Consider the following 24293-nt stretch of genomic DNA (forward strand, 5'->3'; position numbering starts at 1 on the left):
GCCAGAGTTCACGAGATTGGAGTCTTCCAGCATTGCTGACTTCGATTTCACCAGTGTAGTGGTAGACCCCATCACGCTCTTTACCCGCACCAATCAAAGTCTTCGAAATTAGGTCTTGTATCACACAAAACCTCTTTGTAAATAGCACGAAACCAGCAATATCACGTAATAGTTGTGCTACTGAAATAAGAGTAATGGTCATATTTGGTGCATAAAGCACATCAGTGAGTAATAAGCGTTTTCCCAGACGCAAAGCACCGTGCTTTGTTGCCCATGTAAGCTCGCTGTTTGGCAAAGATATAGGACGAGCAGCAATGTCTGTTATGTTGCTCAACAAACTTATGTCGCCTGTCATGTGGTGAGACACTCCAGAGTTGATAATGATATAATATTTGTTGTATGTACCATATAAGTAGAGCTTATCTGTCTTACCTGATGACTTGTCAGATGAGGACTGTTTCTGTGAGTTTATGAAGTTGGTCAAAGAGACCCACTGATCCGGTGTGAGCGTCAGAATACCTGGAGTCTGTGGTTCCTGCTAAGTCATAGCAGTGTCTCGAATCAGTGTGTTGTTAGCTCGAAACCCGGAGCCTCTGCCACCACGGCCTCGTCCTGTCTCGGAGCCATGACCACGAGAAGGTCTACCTCCAGTTGTTTTGTTTCTTTCGGTATACCATTCTGGAAATCCAATGATCTGGAAGCAGCTTGTTGACTCGTGACCGGTTTTTCCACAATGAGTACAGACCGTTGTAGGTCTAGTAAACTTTGCTGCAGCTGCCTGTTCTGTAGTAGAGCGAGGAACAGAGGTCTGTGTTGTCGCAGAAAATCCCACCATTGGGATCCGTTCGTCATTGTTGCGCATTGAGTTTAAGTGTCGCTCCTCTTGAATGATCTGTGAGTAGATTGCTTCAAGACTCAATTCGGTTTGTCTGCTCAAGAGATTGGAGCGAACCGTCCCGAATCGTGTATGATCGAGTCCCATAAGAAATTGGTGCACTCTGATTTTCTCCTGAGTCTTCTCAAATTTCACCATGGAGTCGCATTCTGAGCTACCACAACAGCAGCTAAATCCCTTTTCAAGGTCAGCTAAGTCGTCCCACATGCCCTTAAGTCGTCCAAAGAATATCTCCACTGTATCACCTTCCTGCTTGCATGAAGTAATGTCTTCAAGTAGTTGATGAACACGAGTATCAGCGTTGACGGAGAAACGTCGTTGAAGACTCGCCCACATAGCTTTTGCGCTATCAACCAAAGAGATGGAGGGTCTTAGCTTTGGTTCCACACTGCTGTATATCCAGCCGATTATCATTGAGTTGACCATGTCCCAGTTTTCCGTTTGGCACGAAGCGAGTTTGTCATCAGCTTCGACCACCTTTCATAATTTGCTCCATTGAGCAAGATTGGTGTCTGAACCTGTCCCGTGTTGTCCGACGGATGCAGGTAGTATGGTGACCTCAATTTGTCTATTGTGACAATTGCCGTACTTGTGTTTTCAGCCATGATCTCAGTTTAGATGCTGAAGAACAAGATAAAAAAATGGTAAAATTATCGAGAGTCAAGAGGAAGCTCTGATACCAGGACGATAAGGTTTATCTAAACATCATGTAATCCTTATCACTAATTACAAACTTATCTCTAATACATATCATTGTGAATTTGGTTAGGAATTAACCATTGCTAGCTTGAAGGAATGGTTAGCAGATCCAATCAAACAATGCTGATACTATATATTCATGCATTGAGGAAGACTATATTGAGGGTCTGGAAGCACACTCATTCTAGAGTCTGTCTTTTCAACCATGAAAAAAAAAATCTGTTTTGTGTTATGTTAAACTCTTTACAAGAACTCAATAGATTCCCCAAAAGCGAATCTGAAGACTGATTTCTCAAACCCATGCGTCTGTTCACGGGAAGAGATGGTTACTCTTCAGGGGAGAGGTCAAAAACTAATAACGTAAAGGAAAAGGACAAAGAGTTCACAAAAACCTCAAGGGATAGAAGATTTCTGTATCTTCATGAAGAATTCATGAACTAAATAAATCGTATTTCTCACATGCAAGCATCACCTGCTTAAGACACAAATATGAATCCACTACCGAACATGCAACATGAATTGTGTTATGAGAAGAAGAAATATTGAACCTCCATGACGAGGCCACAGGTGAGAGGAGAAGGTTTGTGCCCTCTTTGCTTCAACTGTTGCTCCTTCCCATTGCTATAGATATCTTCATAAGTAGGAGAAAAATATAATCACTGACAACATCAGGTTATTTTTCAAGTGTCGTTGACTTGAACTTCTTTTAAGGTGTCAACACCACATGAAAGAGTTGCTTTATATGCCCAGCTTGTACTATCATATCCGGATATATGATGAAATTTAAAACCGACTTAACAGGTGAAAAGAAGAAGAAGACTCAGATCCTTAAACAGAGAGCTTGCTTCCACAGGCGGCCTTGGTTTAAGTGCACCAACCCATAAAGTTAAAGGTCTTTTGATGAGAATCGAATTACTTGGTTTACTTTGTCCCCAATTGGGTTAATAAGTATAATATATCCCGCAACGGTTGGAGGTAAACCGGGAAATGTCAGACCAATTAAGACCGGTCCGTTAACCAGATGAGCAATCAATCTCGTCTAGGTTGGATCAGCAAAAACCCTAGAATCTCTCTCAAGCAAAGCCTTCCGTTTCAAGCTCGAGAAACATGCCTCCGAAAGCGAAAGCGAAGGATGCAGGTCCCGTAGAGAGGCCTATTCTTGGCCGTTTCTCTTCTCACCTGAAGATCGGAATCGTAATCCATCTCTCTCTCTCTCTCTCTCTCTCTCTCTTTTTAACCTTAGATCGATGTAATTCATTCACTTTGGATTTGTTTGCTATCATCGCAGGTCGGGCTGCCAAACGTGGGGAAGTCTACTCTATTCAACACTCTTACAAAGCTTTCGATCCCAGCTGAGAACTTCCCCTTCTGTACCATTGAGCCTAACGAGGCGCGTGTGAACATCCCCGACGAGAGGTTCGACTGGCTTTGCCAATTGTACAAGCCTAAGAGTGAGGTAGAGTTATTGTCGTCTACTGATTAAAACTAACCGTACCGTTTCTCAAGCTTGACGACTTGTGTGTATATTTGTGATTTTGTCTCTCAGATTCCAGCCTTCTTGGAAATTCATGACATTGCTGGGCTTGTTAGAGGCGCTCATGAAGGACAGGGGCTTGGGAACAACTTCTTGTCTCACATTCGTGCTGTTGATGGAATCTTCCATGTCTTACGTATGTATGACAGCTTAGTTTTTAATTCTCTTTTTTTTTTGGTTGAAATTGTGATTTTGATGCATATATTGAATTCTTTTCGACTAAACACGTGCAGGTGCGTTTGAAGATCCTGATATTATTCATGTTGATGACATTGTGGATCCTGTTAGAGATTTGGAGACCATTACTGAAGAGTTGCGACTTAAGGTATCAAACATCTAGATCTCTGACATTAATTGACTTGTCTTTTTATTTCTCTTCTTAGTTTGATCTTGGTATTAATTCCATCCATTGTCTATTTTGGTGCAACTTTAGGATATTGAATTCATTAAAAAGAAGATTGAAGATGTCGACAAGAGCATGAAGCGGAGCAATGACAAGGCCCTCAAAGTTGAACTTGACCTCTTGCTAAAGGTATGCTTATGCTTATGAAATGTTATTCCTGCACTGCGAGTGTTGTTGATCACTAATTATTAATTGTCCTGGAAAAAATGACTTGGGTACAGGTCAAAGCTTGGCTGGAAGAAGGAAAGGATGTCCGTTTTGGAGACTGGAAAGCAGCTGATATCGAGATTTTGAACACTTTCCAGTTGCTTTCCGCTAAGCCCGTTGTTTACTTGGTCAGTAATCTTGAACACTTTTCTAGTCTCTATGCTTTCCAAGTTTGTTTCAACTAAATTTTTCATCTTTTCTCAGCGTAGGATTTATTAAGGCATGTTTGTTTGGACTTTTTTTATGATCACTGATTGCTCTCAGATTTTAACTTAACAGATTAACATGAATGAGAGAGACTACCAGAGGAAGAAAAACAAGTTCTTGCCCAAGATTCATGCTTGGTACTTGCATTCTACGACCACACATCTGCTTCCCTTATTATGCTTCTTCTAAACCAAAACTATTTGTTTCATCGTTATGTAGGGTTCAAGAGCACGGTGGTGATACTATGATTCCTTTCAGTGGTGTTTTTGAAAGGAGTCTCGCTGATATGCTCCCAGACGAAGCAGCAAAGTATTGTGAGGAGAACAAACTGCAAAGGTTAGTGCTCCTGAAGATGATTTTTCTTTTATGAAACGCACCCGTTCAAGTGATTCTAATGATCCTCTTTGCCTCTTTTACAGTGCTCTTCCGAGGATCATCAAAACTGGATTTTCAGCTATTAACCTCATATACTTCTTTACAGCAGGGCCTGATGAGGTATTTCAATCCCACTTTACTAGTAATTTTACTTGTCTTCGCAACACGCTTTAATATGAAATGTTCTTCTAAGCATTATTTCTCTGTAGTGAGCTTTTTGATAGTGTAAAGTGCCAAGTATTGCAACTAAAGCTAACAGCCACCAATGATATTTTTGTTTGCAGGTGAAGTGCTGGCAAATAAGACGTCAGTCAAAGGCTCCTCAAGCTGCTGGGGCCATTCATACTGATTTTGAGAGAGGCTTTATTTGTGCCGAGGTTGCCTTCTTCTCTTTTCTCAATACACTAATTTGAATGCTATGTGGTTTATTTCCGATGTTGTTGTTGATATAACAGGTCATGAAATTTGAGGATCTCAAGGAACTTGGCAATGAAACTGCAGTCAAGGTACTTGTATAAAACTCCATTTCCACCTCCTATGTCTTTAGTTTTTCTGCCTCTAAAAACAGACTTAACGATGTTAAGGAAGCTCTTGACATCCTATATGATTAACCGCATGATGCTGATGAAAATGCCTATTGATTCTCACGGATGTGACGGTGGAGACTAATGTGAATCATATAAACTAATAATGCAGGGGGCTGGAAAATACAGACAGGAGGGGAAAACATACGTTGTTCAAGACGGAGATATCATTTTCTTCAAGTTCAACGTTTCCGGTGGTGGCAAGAAATGAGATCCATCTTTGTCTTTTATCCTATGCGTGGAACCAAACTGTGTTTTCTGTTTTTGACAGTCGCAGTTTTTTTATTGGCTTACCAAATACAAAAGTATCTGTAACTCTTCTTCTTTCTTCAGTTAGCTAAGACATGTCTTTGCCTTGAGACAGAGCATTAAGCCCGCTGTGTTTGTAGAACTCCTTTCAGAACGTTTTTTCTCTGCTATTTTGAAACTTGGAAGTGATTGCGAAGTGGAACAAATGCCTTAAAAGCAAAATATATGTGCAGTGTCACATATTACAAGCTCCATTACTTGAGAGCTTTCAGATAGATCATTATTAATCAATAGAAACAAAGGAATTACATTGGGGATGGTCAAATCCATTGGTTCCTCTACACCATATTGTGATGAGTTGATCCCTGTTTGGCTCTTCTCCGCTTTTTAAGAATCTCGATTAGAACAAGCTTGAAGAGATCTTCGGCCTGTACAAGAGGGATGCTAAAGACCTAGAACAAATATCTTTGGACACCTTCCTTGTTGAGGTGGGTTCTCTAGGCGATGAGGCTTTGTTTTTCGATTTGGGTATCACCATGCCTGCAGATCACACCCTTGGTATTGAGCCTAACTCCATCTATTTCACTCGATGACTGCCATTTCAGTCGCACGAAATGTTCAACTCCATGAATCGACGTATGTGTATACAGACAAATCTTGCAACAAAGACCATCAACGCTTCCCTAGTCTCTCCAACTTCAAACTTAACGATGCCATGTGGTTTCATCCCTCTTGATTCGTTTCCATATTTTCATTCTTGTTGTGGCATAATAATGTATATGGATTTCTATTTCTGTTAGTCAAAACTTTTTTTTTTTGGTTGACTATCAAAACATTTAATTTTAAGGAAAATTAACCAAATATACATAGCCGAAGAAAAAAATAAGCAGCTAACCATATGTTTGTTTTTTTGGTAGAGAAAAGATGTGACAATTTGTCACCTAATCAGACAAATTTAATAAAATTTAAAAATTATGTAATGTATAGAAAAATTATTCAGGTTTTTCATATTTAAAATATAAAATATAATAATTTTTTAAAAAGGTTAAAAGCAATTAAAATTAACAAAACCATTTTTATCACAAAGAAAAAAAAGGAAAAAAAAACATTACGTTAAAGTTGACATAGAAATTAATATGTAATGTATATGCTGTATTGTAACAATTAGGTTGTTACTTTTGACTAATTATAAATTTTTTTGTATGATTGAATCAAATATATATACTATTATTTGAGAAGTAAATTTGTTTATTTATCATGTTCTCCATGATTTTTTAGGTAATTTTGTTTATTTGTCATGTTATCAATATAGTTTTGTTCATTTGACATATTTTAATTACTTTTAACAAAATTATTAGTTTGAATAATACTCCCTCTGTTTCTTTTTGTAAGATGTTTTAGCATAAACACATAAATTAAGAAAAAAATTATTTTTAATAAAATCACTTGATTACAATAAAGAAATAACTAAAAGTAGTTAATCATTGGTATTCTGAACAAATAAGACAAAAACTACACATTAAGTTTTAATATTCTAATCAATTTTTAATAGTTTTGCATAGAATGTTTCAAAACATCATACAAATTGAAACAAAATTATTTTTTAAAACATCATACAAAAAGAAACGGAGGGAGTATATTTTATTATTATTTGAAGTGATTTTTTGCTTATTTTTCACTACCGAGTTTTCATGTTAAAATTTAACCTGGTTAATGTCATTATAACCATTATTGAATATTTATATATATATATATATTTTTTTTTCTATTATTATATAATTATATATTTATTTATAAATATTTATAATAACAAACTAATCAAAATAAATAAATTTATTCAAGAATCAAAAAGATCAATTACTCTCAGTTTTCATGGTAATGCAAAACTTTCTTCCATGATCCTATCATGCAGCCAGCAAGAGATTCCACAAGCTATATATGATAGGTTACCATAAATAAATAATTGAATTTATTTATTAGATTATATAACTAATTATAAATTAATATAATGAAAATTAGAAAGAAATATTATTTTACAAGTAAAAATATAATTTCTATATACAAATATATATATATGTATATATATATATTGTGTGGTTATCCGAAAAATATGTTTTTCAGTTATAAAAATTTAACTAAAAAAACAGAAAATGCATAATCAAATATTAATCACTTAAAAATTTAAATTTGTATAATCAAAAAGCGAATATTCAGTGATCTCAAATAATTATTTATTATATTTATTAATTATTAATGAATGTAGCATATAAAGAGATTTTTCAAAAATATTTATAACATATGAAATATGCAATTATAGAATCATTATGCCCGCATGTGCGGGAAAAAACATCTAGTTTCCATTAATTTAATAGTGTTAGATTGTTCACGAAAAATATTTTATTTGTTCCATCTTTCGGAAATACACTTTTAGAAAGAAGTTTAAAATTGATCGAATCAGTTGATTCGGTCCTGGACTAACTGGTAGGAGATCATATATCAATCGACCGACACAAAAACATACAAACGACATCGTTTTAATCAATTCACCATAAAGGATGAGACAAACGCTCTTGTGATTCATTCTCCTACCGACTACTTGATAAATGTCTTAAATGCACATATCACATGCTAAACAGGTGAACAAACTCTATGGGTTTCTTAAAACTATTTTTATATTCCCATTGAAACTTTTTTCTAACTGGTAATTGCACACTAAACATGTTTTTTTATTTCGTTATTCTAGTTTTAGTAGTTTCATACTGAACTTTTAAAAAATGATTCCAAATATAAAATTGTAGTATAATTTAGAGAAACAGAAAAACATTAAACATTTTAAATCTCAATATGTAGATGTTAGATTGTGTTTTATTGTTGTGAATAAATGAAATTTGTTAAAAACAACTAAATTGTTTAAATGTGTAGCAGTTATACTAAGTTTTCGTCTTTTTTTTTTCTTTTTTTCTATTCATGTTTTCAATAATATTCTAATAAGTCAATTATCACTGTGATTAAATGATTTTTTTACCTATACACTCTGAACCATTTTTGGCAAGTTAAATTTGTTTCATTACACTTATGAGAAGCCATGAAATCAATGTGAAAAGATGTATATCCTTGTGCAACCATTTTCTTCAATATAGATCATTAGATACATATACACACTCCACATTGATATCAATATTTTCGTATAGTTGATACGCGATATATATTCATTAAAACCATTATCTTCAAGTGTAACCAACAAAAAGTGTACAAGTTATGCTACAAATTGTAGTTTGGCATTTTAATGATGGACAATGCAGTGTCAATACATAGGTGTTTGTAATGGATACATGAATTTTAGTTATATTATTAGTTATCATCTTTTTACACACATGTCTCCAAACCTAAATGAAATTTAAACAAATGGATAAGTATATGTCTTCCACAGTTTCAATTGATTATATTTTTTTATTATCATTAATTAACTTTTATGTATACAAACTTTGATTTTTAGAGTAAAGTTTTAGTCTTCATGTCTCACGTGTTTTTGGTCATTATTGTTATATGCAATTATGTATAAGAGCTTTGATATTATAGAAGAGATACAATACAGTGTCAATATAGTTGTTTGTAAGATATACATGTAGCTTTTAGCTATTTTATTAGTTGTTAAAAAAAAAATTATTTTATTAGTTAACAAACATCTTTAACACACGTAAGTCAAAACTTAATATGAAATTCAAACATATGGATAAGTGTATAATTTTCACAATTTTAATATATTAAATTTCTTACCGTGGATCATTAACAACTATAGATATTATTTATTCATTTCATACTATACAATTCGACAGACACAGTATGCTAAATTTGTTTTTATTTTCAACAAATAGATGTTAAATTTCTTACCGTGGATAATTAACACCAATAAAAATATCTATACTATTAATGCAGCTGTGCTGGGTACAATACCTAAATACTAAAATGTACCACATCTCTAAAGGTTTGGATGCAGAATGGGTAGTTAGATGTTTATTCAAGAAATGATACGACTTAAGCTCAATTATAGAGGTTACCTTTAGATATGTTATGTTTTTTTTCTAAATATTAAATTCATTTCAAAGATTCTTTTTTTTTCTTTTACTACATAGTGCCAAGCAACTTATTGCAATATGTTACCCATTGTTAAAAAGAAAGAATATTTATTTAGTGGGTCGTGAAGTTACTTAATTGAATTTATTATTTTTGCATAAACGACGTTAAAACAGGAAAAGAGAAATCAATTATAATTGGTCCAAATTGAACTAAATTTTTATTTATCTTATTTCGTTTATGAAAACCAAATAGCCATAATAAAATTATAAAAATTGTTGTATGTAAGAGCCCATAAATGCCCAACGTTCTTTTAACCTAATTTTGTTGTCTTCTTCCAATTAAAAGTAATATTGTCTCTCGATAATTATTCAAACCAAACACAAAATGGACGATGATAATGGGCCACCAAAAAAGGAGTAGAAGATGAAGAGGCTAAAGATCAGTAGATATAGTAAGTAAAAAATCTTGTGTTTACAATCTCTCTTTTTTGTGTTGGAACATGTGTGAATTTGATTATTTTGTTTTTTCTTCTTAAGGAAAAAAATAGAAATCAATTGAGAGTGGCAATGGTTGTTGGTGCAAGTCTTGATTACACATCCAGAAAAAAATCCCAAAGTATGGTGTGTTGAGACGGGAAAAGTGCTATTTTTGACCCATACAATTTGAGTCGTGCGTTTTCATACCCAAACAAAAGATAATGCAAAATTATATCTGAACCGTACATTTATTTGAATTTCATGTCCGAACTTTTCAAATAGCACAAAAACCTAATTTGACTAACATTTCGTTAGTCAAACATTTAATACGGATGACTCAGCTTCCAAATGGCCTAAGAGTGTTGACTGATGACCAAAACGACGTCGTTTTAACTTAATAATAAAATTAGAAAAGTTTGCTCCATGTAAGAATCAAACCATCACTCGAGAAGTAATTGTACCGTAGACACTGACCACTCTGCCAAAGCATATGTTACTGAATGCCATATTATTTGTCGAATTTATACAGACTTTCATCGACGTCTTTAGATGGAAATTGGATGATTGAATCAGTGTGTGAATGTGTGATCATTTGTATGAATTGTTATAATTTCATGCAATTGATCAGAAAGTCAGCTGGAGACTCTTATTTCTTAAACACAAATGGTTGAAATAAGGCGGATTGATGACCATAACCCGTTGAATGAGTTGTTGCTATGTATCGATGATGATGGCATGATTTGCGAGAGAGAGAGAGAAGCAAATATTTCACCTGGTTGGATCGTGGTGAGAGAAAGCACATGAAATATAGAACATGTTGATTCGATTTTTGAAGAATCGCTCGTGTTGGTTTTACAGCAACACCCAGATTCATAAGAGAGAGGAAGCAAAACGCCATATAGTGTTTCTTCGAGTCTTGATAGTACGGTATATAATATATGAATTACATACTTCAATTGAAATATGTCCAAGCCGAGTGGTTAGTGTCATATGTTAAAGGATCGAATGATCTGGGTTTGATTCCTATAAACCAAAATTTTTTATACTTAATTTTTTAAGTTAAAACGACGTCATTTTGGTCATTGATCGACACTTCTTATGCCATTTGAAAGCTGAGTCATCCGTATTTAACATTTACTAACGAAATGTTAGTCAAAGTAGGTTTGTGTGTTATTGTGAAAAGTTCGGATATGAAATTCAAATAAATGTAAGGTTTAAATATGATTTTGCACTTATCTTTTGTTTGGATATGAAAACGCATGACTCAAATTGTATGAGTCGAGAATGACACTTTTCTCGTGTTGTAACTGCTTCATGAAACGATTCACATTTGTTGATGAAGACTTCTCATCGAAGGGAACATGGGTTCAGATCGTTTCTCGATCTGAAAACATCAAACATGATGTGGACAAAGCAACAGCCAGAGGCATTACTTGTGATGTGTTTCAAATTACCCAAATCGCTTCATATTTCATGCGTCATTAGTTTCAAGGGAGAGACTTCTTTGTGCCGGATACGACAACTGTTGTTTGTTGGGATTACTATTTTGATAAAGGTAACAAAGTGTAACTGTTATTATTATGTACCATGTAGCATGTGTATTATGTTATATTGTTTCCAATAAATTTTCAATAAATTTAAATGTGAAATGTGTAGCAGTTATTATTATTTTTTCTATTTTTTTCTTATATTTTCTAATGAAATCTAATAAGTTGATTATCAATGCGATTATTTGAAAGAACAAAAAGGTCTTTTTTAACACTCTAAACCATTTTTTCCAAAAACATTTTGTGTCATTACATTACAGGAAGCCATGAAACCAATGTGAAAATTTATAAACCGCTATGCAACTGTTTTTTTAAATTGTAAAAAGATTGATCTATTCGATATAGATCATTAGAGATGCCCATCCACACTCAGATATAGCAATGATATCAAGATTTTTGTGTAACTGACATATTTTACAGATAAAACTTCATTAAAACTATTATCTTTTCAAGTGTAACTAACAAAGAGTGTATAAGTTACGTACTAAGTTATAGTTTTACCTTTGAATAGGAAACCACATCTCATAATAAAAAAGAATAATATATGATATGTTATCTTCCATTTGGATAATGATGTCATGTTAGTTGCTATCCATGTTGTCAAAATGTACGTCAATAAAGGAAATCTTATGCAATCCATTCATGTTTTTTTCATGAGTACTTTGGTGAATGTAATCATCAATATATCTTACAACCTCTTTGAATTCAATCAAAACACAAATCATATTGGCGTTTCCGTTGCCAAATCTCACATATAGTACTAGCAATACTTTAACAAAATCATAAATTGTTAGAGATTGTGATATATGAACATCTATTGGATGATCCAAGAGGTTCATGTATATTTTTTCATTGATCTTTTTTCACATACTGAAAATTATTGAATAAACATATCCATACTCTTGTTGCATCAAAAATCTAATACATTTGGTCTAGACTATTGAAATTACGCAATTCACCATTTGCATATTTCAACCAACTAATTATCTGATAAAAGCATGATGTTCCATTAAAATCTCAATGAATATAAAAAAACTTGTTTCATGTGTGAAAAATAAACCAAATTTAAGTTGGAACTAAGTAAATATGCACATGACTATCAAGCGGTCTTGGAAAAAAGAATGAGTAATCATTGTTTCTGGTCATTATCGCTATATTCCAAAATTACGCTTCATTTTGATTTGGTATCTTGGGTTGTTTTGTTATATGCAATTTTGTATTCAAGCTTTGATGTTTTAGAAGATCAACAATGCAATGTACATAGGTGTTTGTAAGGTATACTTGTAAAATTTAGTTATCTTATTAGTAACAAATATCTTTTAACACACATAGGTTGAAACTTAATATGAAATTCAAAATATTGGATTAGTGTATAACTTCCGCAATTTCAATCCATTATATTTCTTCTCGTGGATCATCAACATCAATACCCATTATTTATCTATTGTGTATAACTTTGATTTTTAGAGTAAAGTTTTAGTCTTCATGTCCCTTATATTTATTCATTTTATTGTATACAATTTTGTATACAAGCTTTGATGTTATTAGAAGATAGACAATACAATATCAATATAAGTGTTTGTAACGTATGCATGTAGTTTAAAGTTATTTTATTAGTTTACAAACGTCTTTTAACACGCAAATGTCCAAACTTAATACGAAATTTAAACAATTAGATTAGTGTATAACTTCCACAATTTCAGTCGATTATATTTATTCTTGTAGATCATCAACATCAATACCAATTATTTATTCATTATGTATAAGTTTGATTTTTAGAGTAAAAATTTAAACTTCACGTTCATTTGTGATTCTAGTCATTTTGTTATATGCAATTCTATATACAAACTTTGATGTTATAGAAGATGGACAATACAGTGTCAATATCGGTGTTTGTAAGGTATACACGTAGATTTTAGTTATCTTATTAGTTAACATATATCTTTTAACACATATGTCCAAACTTAATATGAAATTCAAACAATTTGATTAGTGTGTAACTTCCACAATTTCAGCCCATTATATTTCTTCATGTGGATCATGAACAACAATACCCATTATTGATTCATTTCATTCAATACAATTTGATAGACACAATATGCTAAATTTATTTTTATTTTCAATAAATGGATAAAGTATTTCCTAGGTTTGCTGAAACTCCAGAGGAGCTTTCAGTTCATCTTCAACAAATGGTTATTTGGTTAGAAAATGCAGCTGCTCATGATATACCCCAATATCAGAATCTTGACTACAAATATCAAGTTACAAACGTATAAGGGGTAGTTTGATGTTTATTAAAAAAAGATGAATTAAGCTCAACGATAAAAGCATATGTGTACATATTAGATTATCCAACAATGGTCCAAGATCACACTCGCAACCCATTTATGGTTTTGTGGGAGTGTTACCAAACATTGTATGAGAGATTCATAAATAGTGACGAATGTGCGATGGAAAGTGTTTTGGTAGATCTCAAAGAGAATGTGAGTGACATTAAACAATACATTAATAATAACAATGAAATAGATGAAAATGGTTTACACGCGATTTCGGCGTTTGTTTGGTTAACATGGATCTCATTAATACCAACATTCTCATCAAAGTTGAAGGAAACATAAAAATTTTGTTCCTATTGATCATGAGGTTTGATTTGTCAGTAATTGACAGGGATACAACTTGTGCAGACCTTGGTGGTTATATCGTCATGGACTGGACATAGCTTTACCTCAAGATTGTGTCGACTATGTGGCATAGCTTGTTGCTAATGACGATCTAGGTTTCTTGGCGGATTATGGTTGCAAAATTCGGATGGGATTCTTTGATCGGTTGAGTATCTTTACAATGATCAAACCGGTTCATCCAGTCTAGACCAACCAGCAAGGGATCAAATTTTGACCGATCCACATATAAATACTACTGATTTCGGGTACCCATTCGGATTCGGTTAGGGTCTATTCGGTTTTCAAATTTTTGGGGTTAAAGATTTCAGTCATATTTAGGTATTTATAAATTTTAGTTTGGGTTCGGTTCAGATCTTAGCGGGTTCATTTTGGGTTTGGATAACCCGTTTAAATTATTTTTTAAAAATTAAAATTCATATATACTTTAAATTTTTAAAAATCTAAAATAAAATAATATCCTTTATATACTAAAACACAAGTCACTTGATAAATTAGATTCTGACACATGGCATGTGCTCCACAATTTAAAGAAAAATGTAAATGCAAAACATTTGGACAACAAAAAATTGTGTTTCGTCTATTAACTGATTTATTTTTAGATAAATAAAAATTTCTAATATTTTTGCATACACCCATAATCTACTATCTTAGAAACCGCTTATCTCTTAAAGATGAGATTTAATCCATAATGTCATATATTTTGTTCTATCTCTACTCGCATTAAGAAATTGTAAATTCTTAATCCTCTGCAACGACTCTACGATTTTTCTCTAAAATTTCAATTTCTAATCAAATAAATTAAAACTTCTAATGATGAAACCATTTATAGTTTCTAGTCCAAGAGTTGCCTAAGACTCTTCAAAAGAATTTCTTTCAATGAAATGAGAAGAAAGAACACCTAGTTGAAGCCTAAAGTCTAAGTAAGTGAAAAAGGTAAATGTAAACAAAATATTTCAATAACATATTTAAATGGACTAATCAATTCTCAATTTGCTGGAATATGTTTATTTGTTGTTGTGGTAATATGTTTATTTGTTGTTGTGGTGATAGTTCACAAAATAAATTAATATAGTCTCAACTTAAAGCACATGTACAAAGCTCCTCAAAAAAATTTGAGAAACACCGGAAGTAGAAAATAAATTCAGGTTGTAGATAACTAGAAGGCAACAAGTGGAGTTAAGAAACTCATGTTCTAAAGAAAACTAGAAAAATCTATGTCTACTATTTAAATCACGACCTAACTTGATGGTAGGTTTTTCCTTAATCACTATTTGTGTGCTTATAATTATACAGATATGTAGTAATATTATTTTTGTTTACTCTCAGATTAAAATATAGATATACTACTACTTTCATAGTTTTTATTTGTAGATTCGGTTGGAAACAAAAATGTATGAGCAAATAAACCAATGCAAATTAATAAATTTAAAAGATTATCATGAAAGGAAATATTTTTTATTTGTATACAATGTTGCTCGCTTCTTTGGATGCCCTCTAAATGTCTCTTAATAACCGGCGATGCCGATTTTATTGAGCTAGTAGAAGCAATAAAAGCTAAGGACATCGAAGTATATTTGGGTAGACAATTGCGATGAAAAAACTCAAAGAGGCGGTGAAACCAGATCAGTAGTTCGAGTTACATTATTTGATAAAGTTTTCTCAAGGCAATTCATCATAGTTTACTTCATCAAATGTGTTTCTTTCTTTCTCTGAACCTTGCTTTTAGCTTCTAGTTATGATATTTCAGTCTGATGTTAACATTGCACATAATTATTAAACTATGTATGATATTTGTGTACTAACAAATAGTGTACAAGTTGCGTACTAAGTTATAGTTTTGAATGGAAAATCACATTTTATAATAAAAAGGAATATTATATAGTATGTTATCTTCTATTTGGATAAGAATGTCATCTTGGTTGCGATACATGTTGTCAAAAGGTACATCAATAAAGAAAATCTTATGTAATTCATCCAATTTTATTTCATGAGTACTTTGATAAATGTAATCATCAAAATTTCTCACAACCTTTTTGAATTCAATTAAAACACACATCACATCGGTGTTTCTATTGCTAAATCTCACATATAGTATTAGCAATACTCTAACAAAATCATAAATTGTTAGTGATATATAAACATCTATCGAATAATCAAAGCGGTACACATATATTTTTTCATTGATTCATTTTCACATACTGAAAGCTCTTGAATATACATACCCATACTCTTTTGCATCAAAAATATGATACATGTGGTATATTGAAATTACGCAATTCACCATGCAAATTTGCAAATTTCAACCAACCAATTATATGCTAGAAAAGCATGATGCTCCATTAAAATCTCAATGAATATAAGAAAAACTTGTTTCATGTATGAAAATTAAACCAAGTTGGAACTAAGTTAATCTGCACACGACTATCAAATAGTCTTGTGTGTTATATTTAAGAATGAGTAAGCGTTGTTGATAATTAACTAAAGAGTTTAATAAAATGAAAATACTATATCGAGTTTTTTTTTTTTGCATTGTTCTAATCGACTAACAAAACTAAAAAAGGTTTGTGGAAGACATACACATTCAGATTTGTAAATTTACATATAAGTTTTTATATGTGTTATTGACAAGGTTTTTGACTAATAGGATACACGACTAAAATCTACATTCATATTAAGCTGTTATTTGTGTTAATGACAAGGTTTTGTAGATAGCTGAAAAAAAGAGAATTATAGTCACTAGAAAAGTTTTATCTGCTCGCGATCGTAACTATAGTGTCACGATGTAAATTGATATTAACACATGTAATTTTCCCGATGGTTATCAGTTCGACACTTTTACTGATCAAACACTTAACGCATTAAAACAATTAGATACTTTCTACTTTCTTAGAAAAATACACATATACGGTGATCTTAAAAAATACTATGAGTTAGAAGAATGTTATTTGTCTACTGGAGAAACAATAACTAACATAATTGTTACGTATTTTCTTCAATTCTTATTTTTTTTTCTTGTTTTGGTCAGACATTTTCAAATTCTGCTTTGTTATTTTTTTTTATATGTATAACCATTGTCATTGCTAAGTGTTTAAACATCTTATGTTCTAAATTTCAAAACACCACTTCATATCAAATTATTAAATACTCAACTGTAAACATTTGTCGAGAGTTAAAAATGTCTTTGATGTACATGTGGTACATATGCATGCATATCAATATATGTTTCCCATAAACATAAATGCAAAAAGGTAATTATAATAAACTTTCTAATCAAAACATTAGCATTCAAAAGTAACCCACTGACAAAAATAGTTTAACATTTATCGGTTTATACAAATTATTTTTATGATATAATCAACGTTTTATAGATTTCTAAATTTTTTTTCGTTTCTTTAAGTCAAAATATTTAATTTTATCTGTTTTAGATTATACCAAGAAAAACATTTTATTTGTTCCTTTTCTCGTTATTAGACTTTTATAAAGAAGAATAAAACTGATCAAACAGGTATGGACTAACCGGCAGGAAATCAGATTTCGACCAGTCCACATATAAACACTTAAACGGTGTCGTTTTAAACAATTCGCCATAAAGGCAGGAGGCAAAAGCTCCGTCTCAGTTTCGAGATCTATTCCCGTCCGTAACGGCCACTTCTGGTACACAATCGTTATCTCTGTTAAGCCTCTGCGTAATTTGACTAAAGTCTCGCTCTGTCTCTCTCTCTCTCTCTCTCTCTTCGAACTAGTTTCAGCTCTAGGTTTCAGTCATTGTAATCTGATCTTGATTTCAGTACGAAGATCAACACATAGTAATAGATAAGCTAATTTGATGAATGTATGTATCTCTTATGTTTATTGCGAGGTGAGATTTGGAGAGAAACGATGGGAATCATAGAAAGTGGAACTGTATCAGGTAACTTGCCGACCAAGGATATCCATCTTCTATCTCCCGAGCCCTAGAGACTCTTGGCGGTATCCAAGGGATCCCAACTGTAAGCTATGAAGTTGATTAGTATCGAATTTGTAGATAAGTGGTTGACGGTTTATCTACTTTTGTTAGGAAATAGAGTCCACGTCAAACAAGCTTGAGTTACATTATTTAAAAGTATTGATCCGTGGTGAAGTGTAGAAGAATGGAAGTGTGTCCAAAATCTCCAGAAATCACATTTTGTATCAAAGAACTTGTAGAAGTTTTAAGTCAAAAAATTTGTGTCGTAATGTGTCTAGATTTTGCGCCAATTTCCGATGATCTCAGCCTCTACATCCTCTTTTAGCGAATTTAAGATAGTTTATGTGGGAGCATATCATGAATACATTGGAAATTTCTAACTGAATCCGTGGATTATAAGATGATAATTAAGTTCCTCTTTGTGACAAGGTCAAAGCGAAGCTGGGAAGACATTTGTGCTTAAAGTATTTCCTTTCAAATTTCAAACATTTCTACAGCTATTTGAACTTGAAGACGAGTACATTCAGCGAGAGATAAGAAAGCCTCCCAAGAAAACTACTTGTAATTTGATTTCATGTGCTTTGTTGCCAGTATAAAACAGGATGGTTCTCAGAACCGCTGCTTGATAATCTGAGACTCCGAGTAGCTGTGAGGTTTGTATCTGTGTTTCGAAGATGTTTTTAAATCTATTCAAGATGAGTTTCAGAGGTCAGAGAAGACGCGAATTCAGAAAGATTCACTGATATCTTGCCAACCAGACAACATAACTTCATTTTTTTTAATGTTCTTCACGTTTTAGTCATTCTAGATAGTCATTGTTGACTTAAAGCAATGAGGAGCCATCAGGCAAAGCATATGTGACACTTGAACTGTTCTTCACCTGCGTTTTCAGTCACCATGTAGATTGAATCTGTTTCCCCCATACTGCGCAAGATTATTCGCTTCCACCTAGCTTGGGACCCCAAACGTTAAGCCTATACATACATAAGTTTCCATCCCACGTCCAAGCTCCATTTCACTTCCACCCACTTTAGCAACAGAGTCTTTGAAAAGCTTATCAACAACAGAAACAATCTCTATAGCATTGACAACAGAAACAGTCTCAGTACTGAATCTCAAAACCAGTTTCTTTAGTCCAATTGGGTAACAGAAACTTTTTAAACAAAGAAGAGGCAGTAGTAGGCTACTAACTAGTAGCATTGTGACCAGAGCTTTGCAAGATGAGATTCTTATGCGCTATCTCTCCCTGGCCTGGACTTTGATGTCAAGAATCAATGTCAGACCATTCTCATACACACTGAAAGAAGACTCGTTCACTATTGTTGTTTTGGGCAGAAATGGAGCCTGACAAAGTAGCTTCCTTGAGCTCTATACCTTCAAAACGTAATGGGGAAAACACGAGCAGACTTATAAATCTGAGGGAAAGCTGAACTCTTTATGGCATCAAAACCTGGTGAAGAACCAAGTGTCAAACTGTTGTTGGGAGACATCTTCCATCTGCTTTGGTTCAAGTGGTTGAGCCGCAGTCAACAAGGAAACTAGTGGGTTGAGCTTCTCCATAGCCAACAACACAAGTGATGATTATATTATTTAGGAACACTAAAAATTAATAGTGTTTATTACTGACACCAAGAAAATAAATTTGTGTGTTCTAATATGTAGCTATAAACAAACTAGTGAACGTTTGTAATAAGTTTTTTTTTGGAATTAGTTCAAAAAAGAAAAAAAAAATTATAAAAATATTCTAACTAGATTCTATTAATTAATTTTCATATTTAAATATATATCAACTTTTAAATTATTTTCATTTAACACCTCTGATTTAACAGAATATCAATGTTTTATCTTTTAATCTAACCTATACTAAAAGCAAGATATCAAGCCCTCTAAACGTGTCCACATCAGCTGAAAAAATCAGCCAATTAGAGATCCTTAACTAGCCATGTCATTTAGGTTAAAATATTGAAACAATATTGACTTCAATTGTATTCACTAAAAACTTGATCGATTGGTTTTACTTCGTGTTTATGTTCTCTGGAAAACGTTTTGGTAGTGATCGTAATAAGCACAAGTTTCAGCCAAAACGTTTTGCCTCAACACAATCAGTCTCCGATTTCCCTCCTCTCTTACTAGCCGCTGATGCCGCCTTTCAGATCTCCAATAACCCTCAAACCACCACCAAAAAACATAAACATAAGCCGCTTCAAAAACCAGGCCATACTGCGTTAAGACTGATTTCCCTACAATGTTCCATCTCTTCTCTCCTCATACATCTCCACCAACCGCTTTGACTATGTCCTTTCTCCACTGGTTTGTTTCTGATCGATTCTCACGTTTGTGTCTAATATTTTCTTTGGATATGGCGCTTCAGTGTTTTATATATCTAATGAAGTTTTTTTCTCGCTCTCTGTGAAATGTTGTTATGCAGATGGCCCTTCGTATAAGCCGATCTTAGTGGAAGGAAACGGACACTCAGGTTCTACCAGTCTCTGGCTCTGAATTACTCTTACAGGTTGTTTTGAATTTCTTGCTTTTTGTTAATTTTTTTTCAAGATTATAGTCTTTTCTGTACAAGAGAATCTTCAATTAAGCTCTAACTTTCTATTCCTTCTTTCTTTCTTTAGTTTTGTTTAATGTGATTCTACTATGAAGTTATGGTTGAGGGCTCCGCTGGTTAACTCTGATGGTGATTCAAAGGATGCTTTCCCAAATAATCTGGTAAGACGTAGGACCAAAATTGATGCAATGAATTGATTTTTAACCTCTAGCCATTAATTTTCATTGTCTTTGCTGAATTTCAGGTTTATGTGCTTAACGGCTGCGTTTTCTGTTTTGCCGTAGGTGTTCTCCATGTGATGTTGAAACGTGGGTTTGCTTTCAGTGTCTACAATATGAACATCCTCTTGGAGGGTTTATGCAAGAATCTGGAATACGACAAAACTGTTACTTTGCTTCTTGAGGTAAAGTTTGAGTTCTCCGCCGCCGGATGCTGTTAGCTACAGCTATGTTATAAGAGGCTTATGCGAGGGGAAATAGTTGTAGAAAGCATTGGAATTGTCGAATGATATGCAAGGCATCCATAATAAGCACTGATATAAGTGTATAACCCTTTCACCACATCGTAATAAACTCAATTTTGAACTCATGTTATTATTCACAAATTAGTCTAATTTGGGTCTGCAGTCGTTTTTAACAAATGCTCAGAGGTTCTATGATGTCATGTTAGTACATAGGATTGCAGTTTGTTGGCGTTTTTGGGCTCTTTTAACCATTGCTAGGTTTGAGTTTAATTTTAATTTTTATTAGATAAGAGTTTGTAAAATGCAGATGGAGAATACAGTTTATGCATTGAATAACAGTATAAACACAAAAGCATATGATAATTTTGACACATAATCTTTCTTGCAACATGCCATCAATTTTGCTGCAAAACATTGGGGTCTTCAGTGCCTTTTACGAGATAAGTGAGTCATATTCTGCTCGACTCTTTGGCTGACTTCACTTGCTTGCCTGTTTCTAAATATGTTGTGTAGCCAGGGGATATCATGCCTCCTCACTGTTACTATGGAATGAAAGCTGAAGCTAAATGTAGAAATAGAGGCCCCGACACTTGAGTCTGAAGGTAAATTTGCATTCCCTATCTTTGCAAAACTTATGTTCAGTGATTGAGTAGTGTGCTTGGTACAGCTCAAGAATACAGAATAAAGCCTGCTTACTTTGTTTCTCATAATCTCCTTCACCAGCTTGAATAGGGGAACACCAAACCCATTTCAACATCGCAGGTATTAAGAAAAATTCTGCAAACTTGGTATCAGAAGCTGCAAAGGTAAAGTTAGCCAATGCAACATCATGTTTGTATTAAGTATTAACTATTTAGTTCACATGAGCACATCATAATAAGATGTCAAGCCATTCTTCAGTATTATATCATAACCTTTCTTTCTTTAAACTAAAAAATTAAAACGACTACCTCTTCTATTAGGTTTTTCTTTTCTTTATATATGCGACTAAAAGTAGATGTCACTACTATGTTTTTATTTTCTTTTTCTCTTACTAGCTTAATTGGGTATTTTTGTTGTTTATTGGTGTATAAGGGTCGTCTGCTCAAGAGATTAAAAATTTCCTTAAGAGATTTGAAGTTGGATCTGGTCCTCTACTTAGGGTTAGTCTCCTGATTATTATTTTTTTTTACTGAAGTTGTCTCTTGATTTTTTATCCTTATAAATACTGTATTACTTTTGAAAATTTAATTTTTTCAAAAGCTTGTAGTGTGTTGATTGATTTTTTTCATGGTTCTGACTGGTATATATATATATAAATATATATATATATATGCATGCCTATACATACACTCTCTTATACTCTTTGTTATACGGTCAAAACAGTGTTCCAACAATGAATTCAATACAATAGAGCACATTGGTAGACTTCTACTCTTCAGTGATCTCTTAAGTTTTCAGAGGTTCAAAGAGTTCTATGCTTCAACCACTATCTCCACTGAGGATGAACCTTACAAAGGTCTTAGTAATCTGGTAAAGTGCTCCAATCTCTTTCATAATGTTGTTTATATTTTTATTTCTTCCTCATAACTTCAATTGATCTTGCCGTGCAATGAATGCATGACAATACATGAGTGTTTTCAGTGACTTACGGTCCAACAAGCAAATGACAGTTTTCTTGATAATAAACGAAATCTTAACATTTGAGATCTATATCTTTATCTTTTGCTAAGTTTTTTGTTGGTTTTTTTTTTGTTGTGACTGGACTGGTTTGGTTAGTTAGCCCCTGCAGGAGACTTATTTTCTTACTTGGATGATCTGGCAAATTCATTGGATATTCAGGCTTACATAAGAGAGTGTGTTTGGACAGCCGGAAATTGATTTCCCATCCCAACACCGTCTAGCTAGCTAGCATCAATAGCGTATGACACCGTTAGATTGCCATTAAAAGCAAATCCACAAAAAAATGATTCATCTCCTTACCACTTCGGTTTTCTCCTTGTGAAATTAATAGAATTTTCTCATATGTATTCACCCTCTTAATGTTTTGTGGTTTTTGGGAATGTTTGTGTTTAAGTAAAAATAAGAATTTCGTTTCAGCAATTCAAATAATATGTGTATGGTTTTATATCAGGATGTCTACTCATATTGTTTTATAAAACACATATACAGTCAAAAACTGTTAAATACATTACACAAAATCTTGATCTTAATTTGATATGACAAAATAGATAGATTAAGATAATTAAACTATGAACTTTTTTACCAAATACAAAAAAATAATATTTAATTTAAGATAATGTAATAAATTTAGTTAAGCGAACATTTTAAATAAATGTCGCAAGTCATACTCTTAACTAAAATAAATTAACTTACTATTTTTTACATTTAGTTACTATAATTATAGAAATTAGTGCATTCATTATAGAAAATTTATTATATTTTTAATATGTGTGAACAAATGAAAAAATTATATTTGTGGATTAAGGGAGCAATAAAAAATTCATATAATATAAATATAACAAATTAATTAAATGATTAAAAAAGCATTTATTTGAATTTCACTCTTTTTACAATTAACTCAAAACTAAGTGATATAGATAGTCAATTAAAATGGGTTTATCTTCTTATTTGATGCTGTAAAAATGGAGGTCATTGTTGGTTTACTTTAAATAAGTACAAACGACACATAAAATAATAAATGTTAAAATGTCAATCATTTTGACACAGAAAATTAATGTTGATCAACAATGTTCTAATTTTCTATTCAGAACATCAACGCAGCTCATTTTAAAGAATTATATCAAATACAATTCAATTATTTTTTTCAAAATTACAACTTAACTACTGATCGCCTCAACAACAAATATTTTGAACACCACTAAAATTTTCAAAGCTTCGTAAAGAGGAACAAAAAAAGTTATTCACACATGAAGTCAACACTTAACTTAGCATCCTACAATAAATAAAGCTTTCCGTAACAAACAACATTTCAACGACAAAACATCTCATTTACCCATATTTGCAAAAGCTAAACATTCGATATTAACTAAAACTCATTTTATAATATTTAAAATTCAAACAACAATTAAAATTTTAAGTTTTTATGTAGCAAAAATCCGCGCGTAGCGCGGACAAACGATCTAGTTGTTATAATGATAAGATATTGTCTAACTAAAATAATAATAAATTTCAAAAATTTGTGTATGGGCAAATCTCCAAAATAGCACATTTCTAAGTTTATATCACAAAAATAGCATTCAAAAATGACCAAAATAGGACCTTTCTAAGTTTATCCTTTGAAATTTTTAATTTTTTTATTTTTCAAAATTTGAAATCTTATCCCCAAAACCTCATTTCTCAACTTTAAACCCTAAACCCTAAACCCTAAACCCTAAACTCTAAACCTTAAAC

General features: G+C 32.6%; 1 protein-coding gene and 1 long non-coding RNA gene across 2 annotated transcripts; both read left to right on the top strand.

Moving 5' to 3' along the window:
* The first annotated feature begins 2534 nt into the window (after nucleotides 1–2534).
* On the top strand, nucleotides 2535–5323 carry LOC106416100 (obg-like ATPase 1). The gene is made up of 12 exons (XM_048765594.1): nucleotides 2535–2788; nucleotides 2883–3050; nucleotides 3141–3264; nucleotides 3362–3453; nucleotides 3562–3660; nucleotides 3753–3866; nucleotides 4018–4082; nucleotides 4165–4281; nucleotides 4365–4440; nucleotides 4605–4697; nucleotides 4776–4826; nucleotides 5017–5323. Exons 1-12 carry the CDS (start codon nucleotides 2702–2704, stop codon nucleotides 5113–5115), a joined length of 1185 nt encoding a protein of 394 aa, XP_048621551.1. The 5' UTR covers nucleotides 2535–2701; the 3' UTR covers nucleotides 5116–5323.
* An 11491-nt stretch (nucleotides 5324–16814) lies between these two features.
* On the top strand, nucleotides 16815–22982 carry LOC111212617. The gene is made up of 2 exons (XR_007327889.1): nucleotides 16815–17923; nucleotides 18310–22982. It is a non-coding gene; the product is annotated as an uncharacterized LOC111212617 (long non-coding RNA).
* Nucleotides 22983–24293: the final 1311 nt, after the last annotated feature.

This window comes from Brassica napus, chromosome C8, assembly GCF_020379485.1.
Source record: "Brassica napus cultivar Da-Ae chromosome C8, Da-Ae, whole genome shotgun sequence".
Classification (NCBI taxonomy): Eukaryota; Viridiplantae; Streptophyta; class Magnoliopsida; order Brassicales; family Brassicaceae; genus Brassica; species Brassica napus.

What these genes read in the sequence shown, in the direction of transcription:
- LOC106416100 (XM_048765594.1), top strand. Translation starts at nt 2,702, where the DNA reads ATGCCTCCGAAAGCGAAAGCGAAGGATGCAGGTCCCGTAGAGAGGCCT. An exon ending in TGGAATCTTCCATGTCTTAC is followed by an intron (nt 3,265 to 3,361) that starts GTATGTATGACA and finishes AAACACGTGCAG; the next exon opens with GTGCGTTTGAAGATCCTGAT. An exon ending in AACTTGACCTCTTGCTAAAG is followed by an intron (nt 3,661 to 3,752) that starts GTATGCTTATGC and finishes ACTTGGGTACAG; the next exon opens with GTCAAAGCTTGGCTGGAAGA.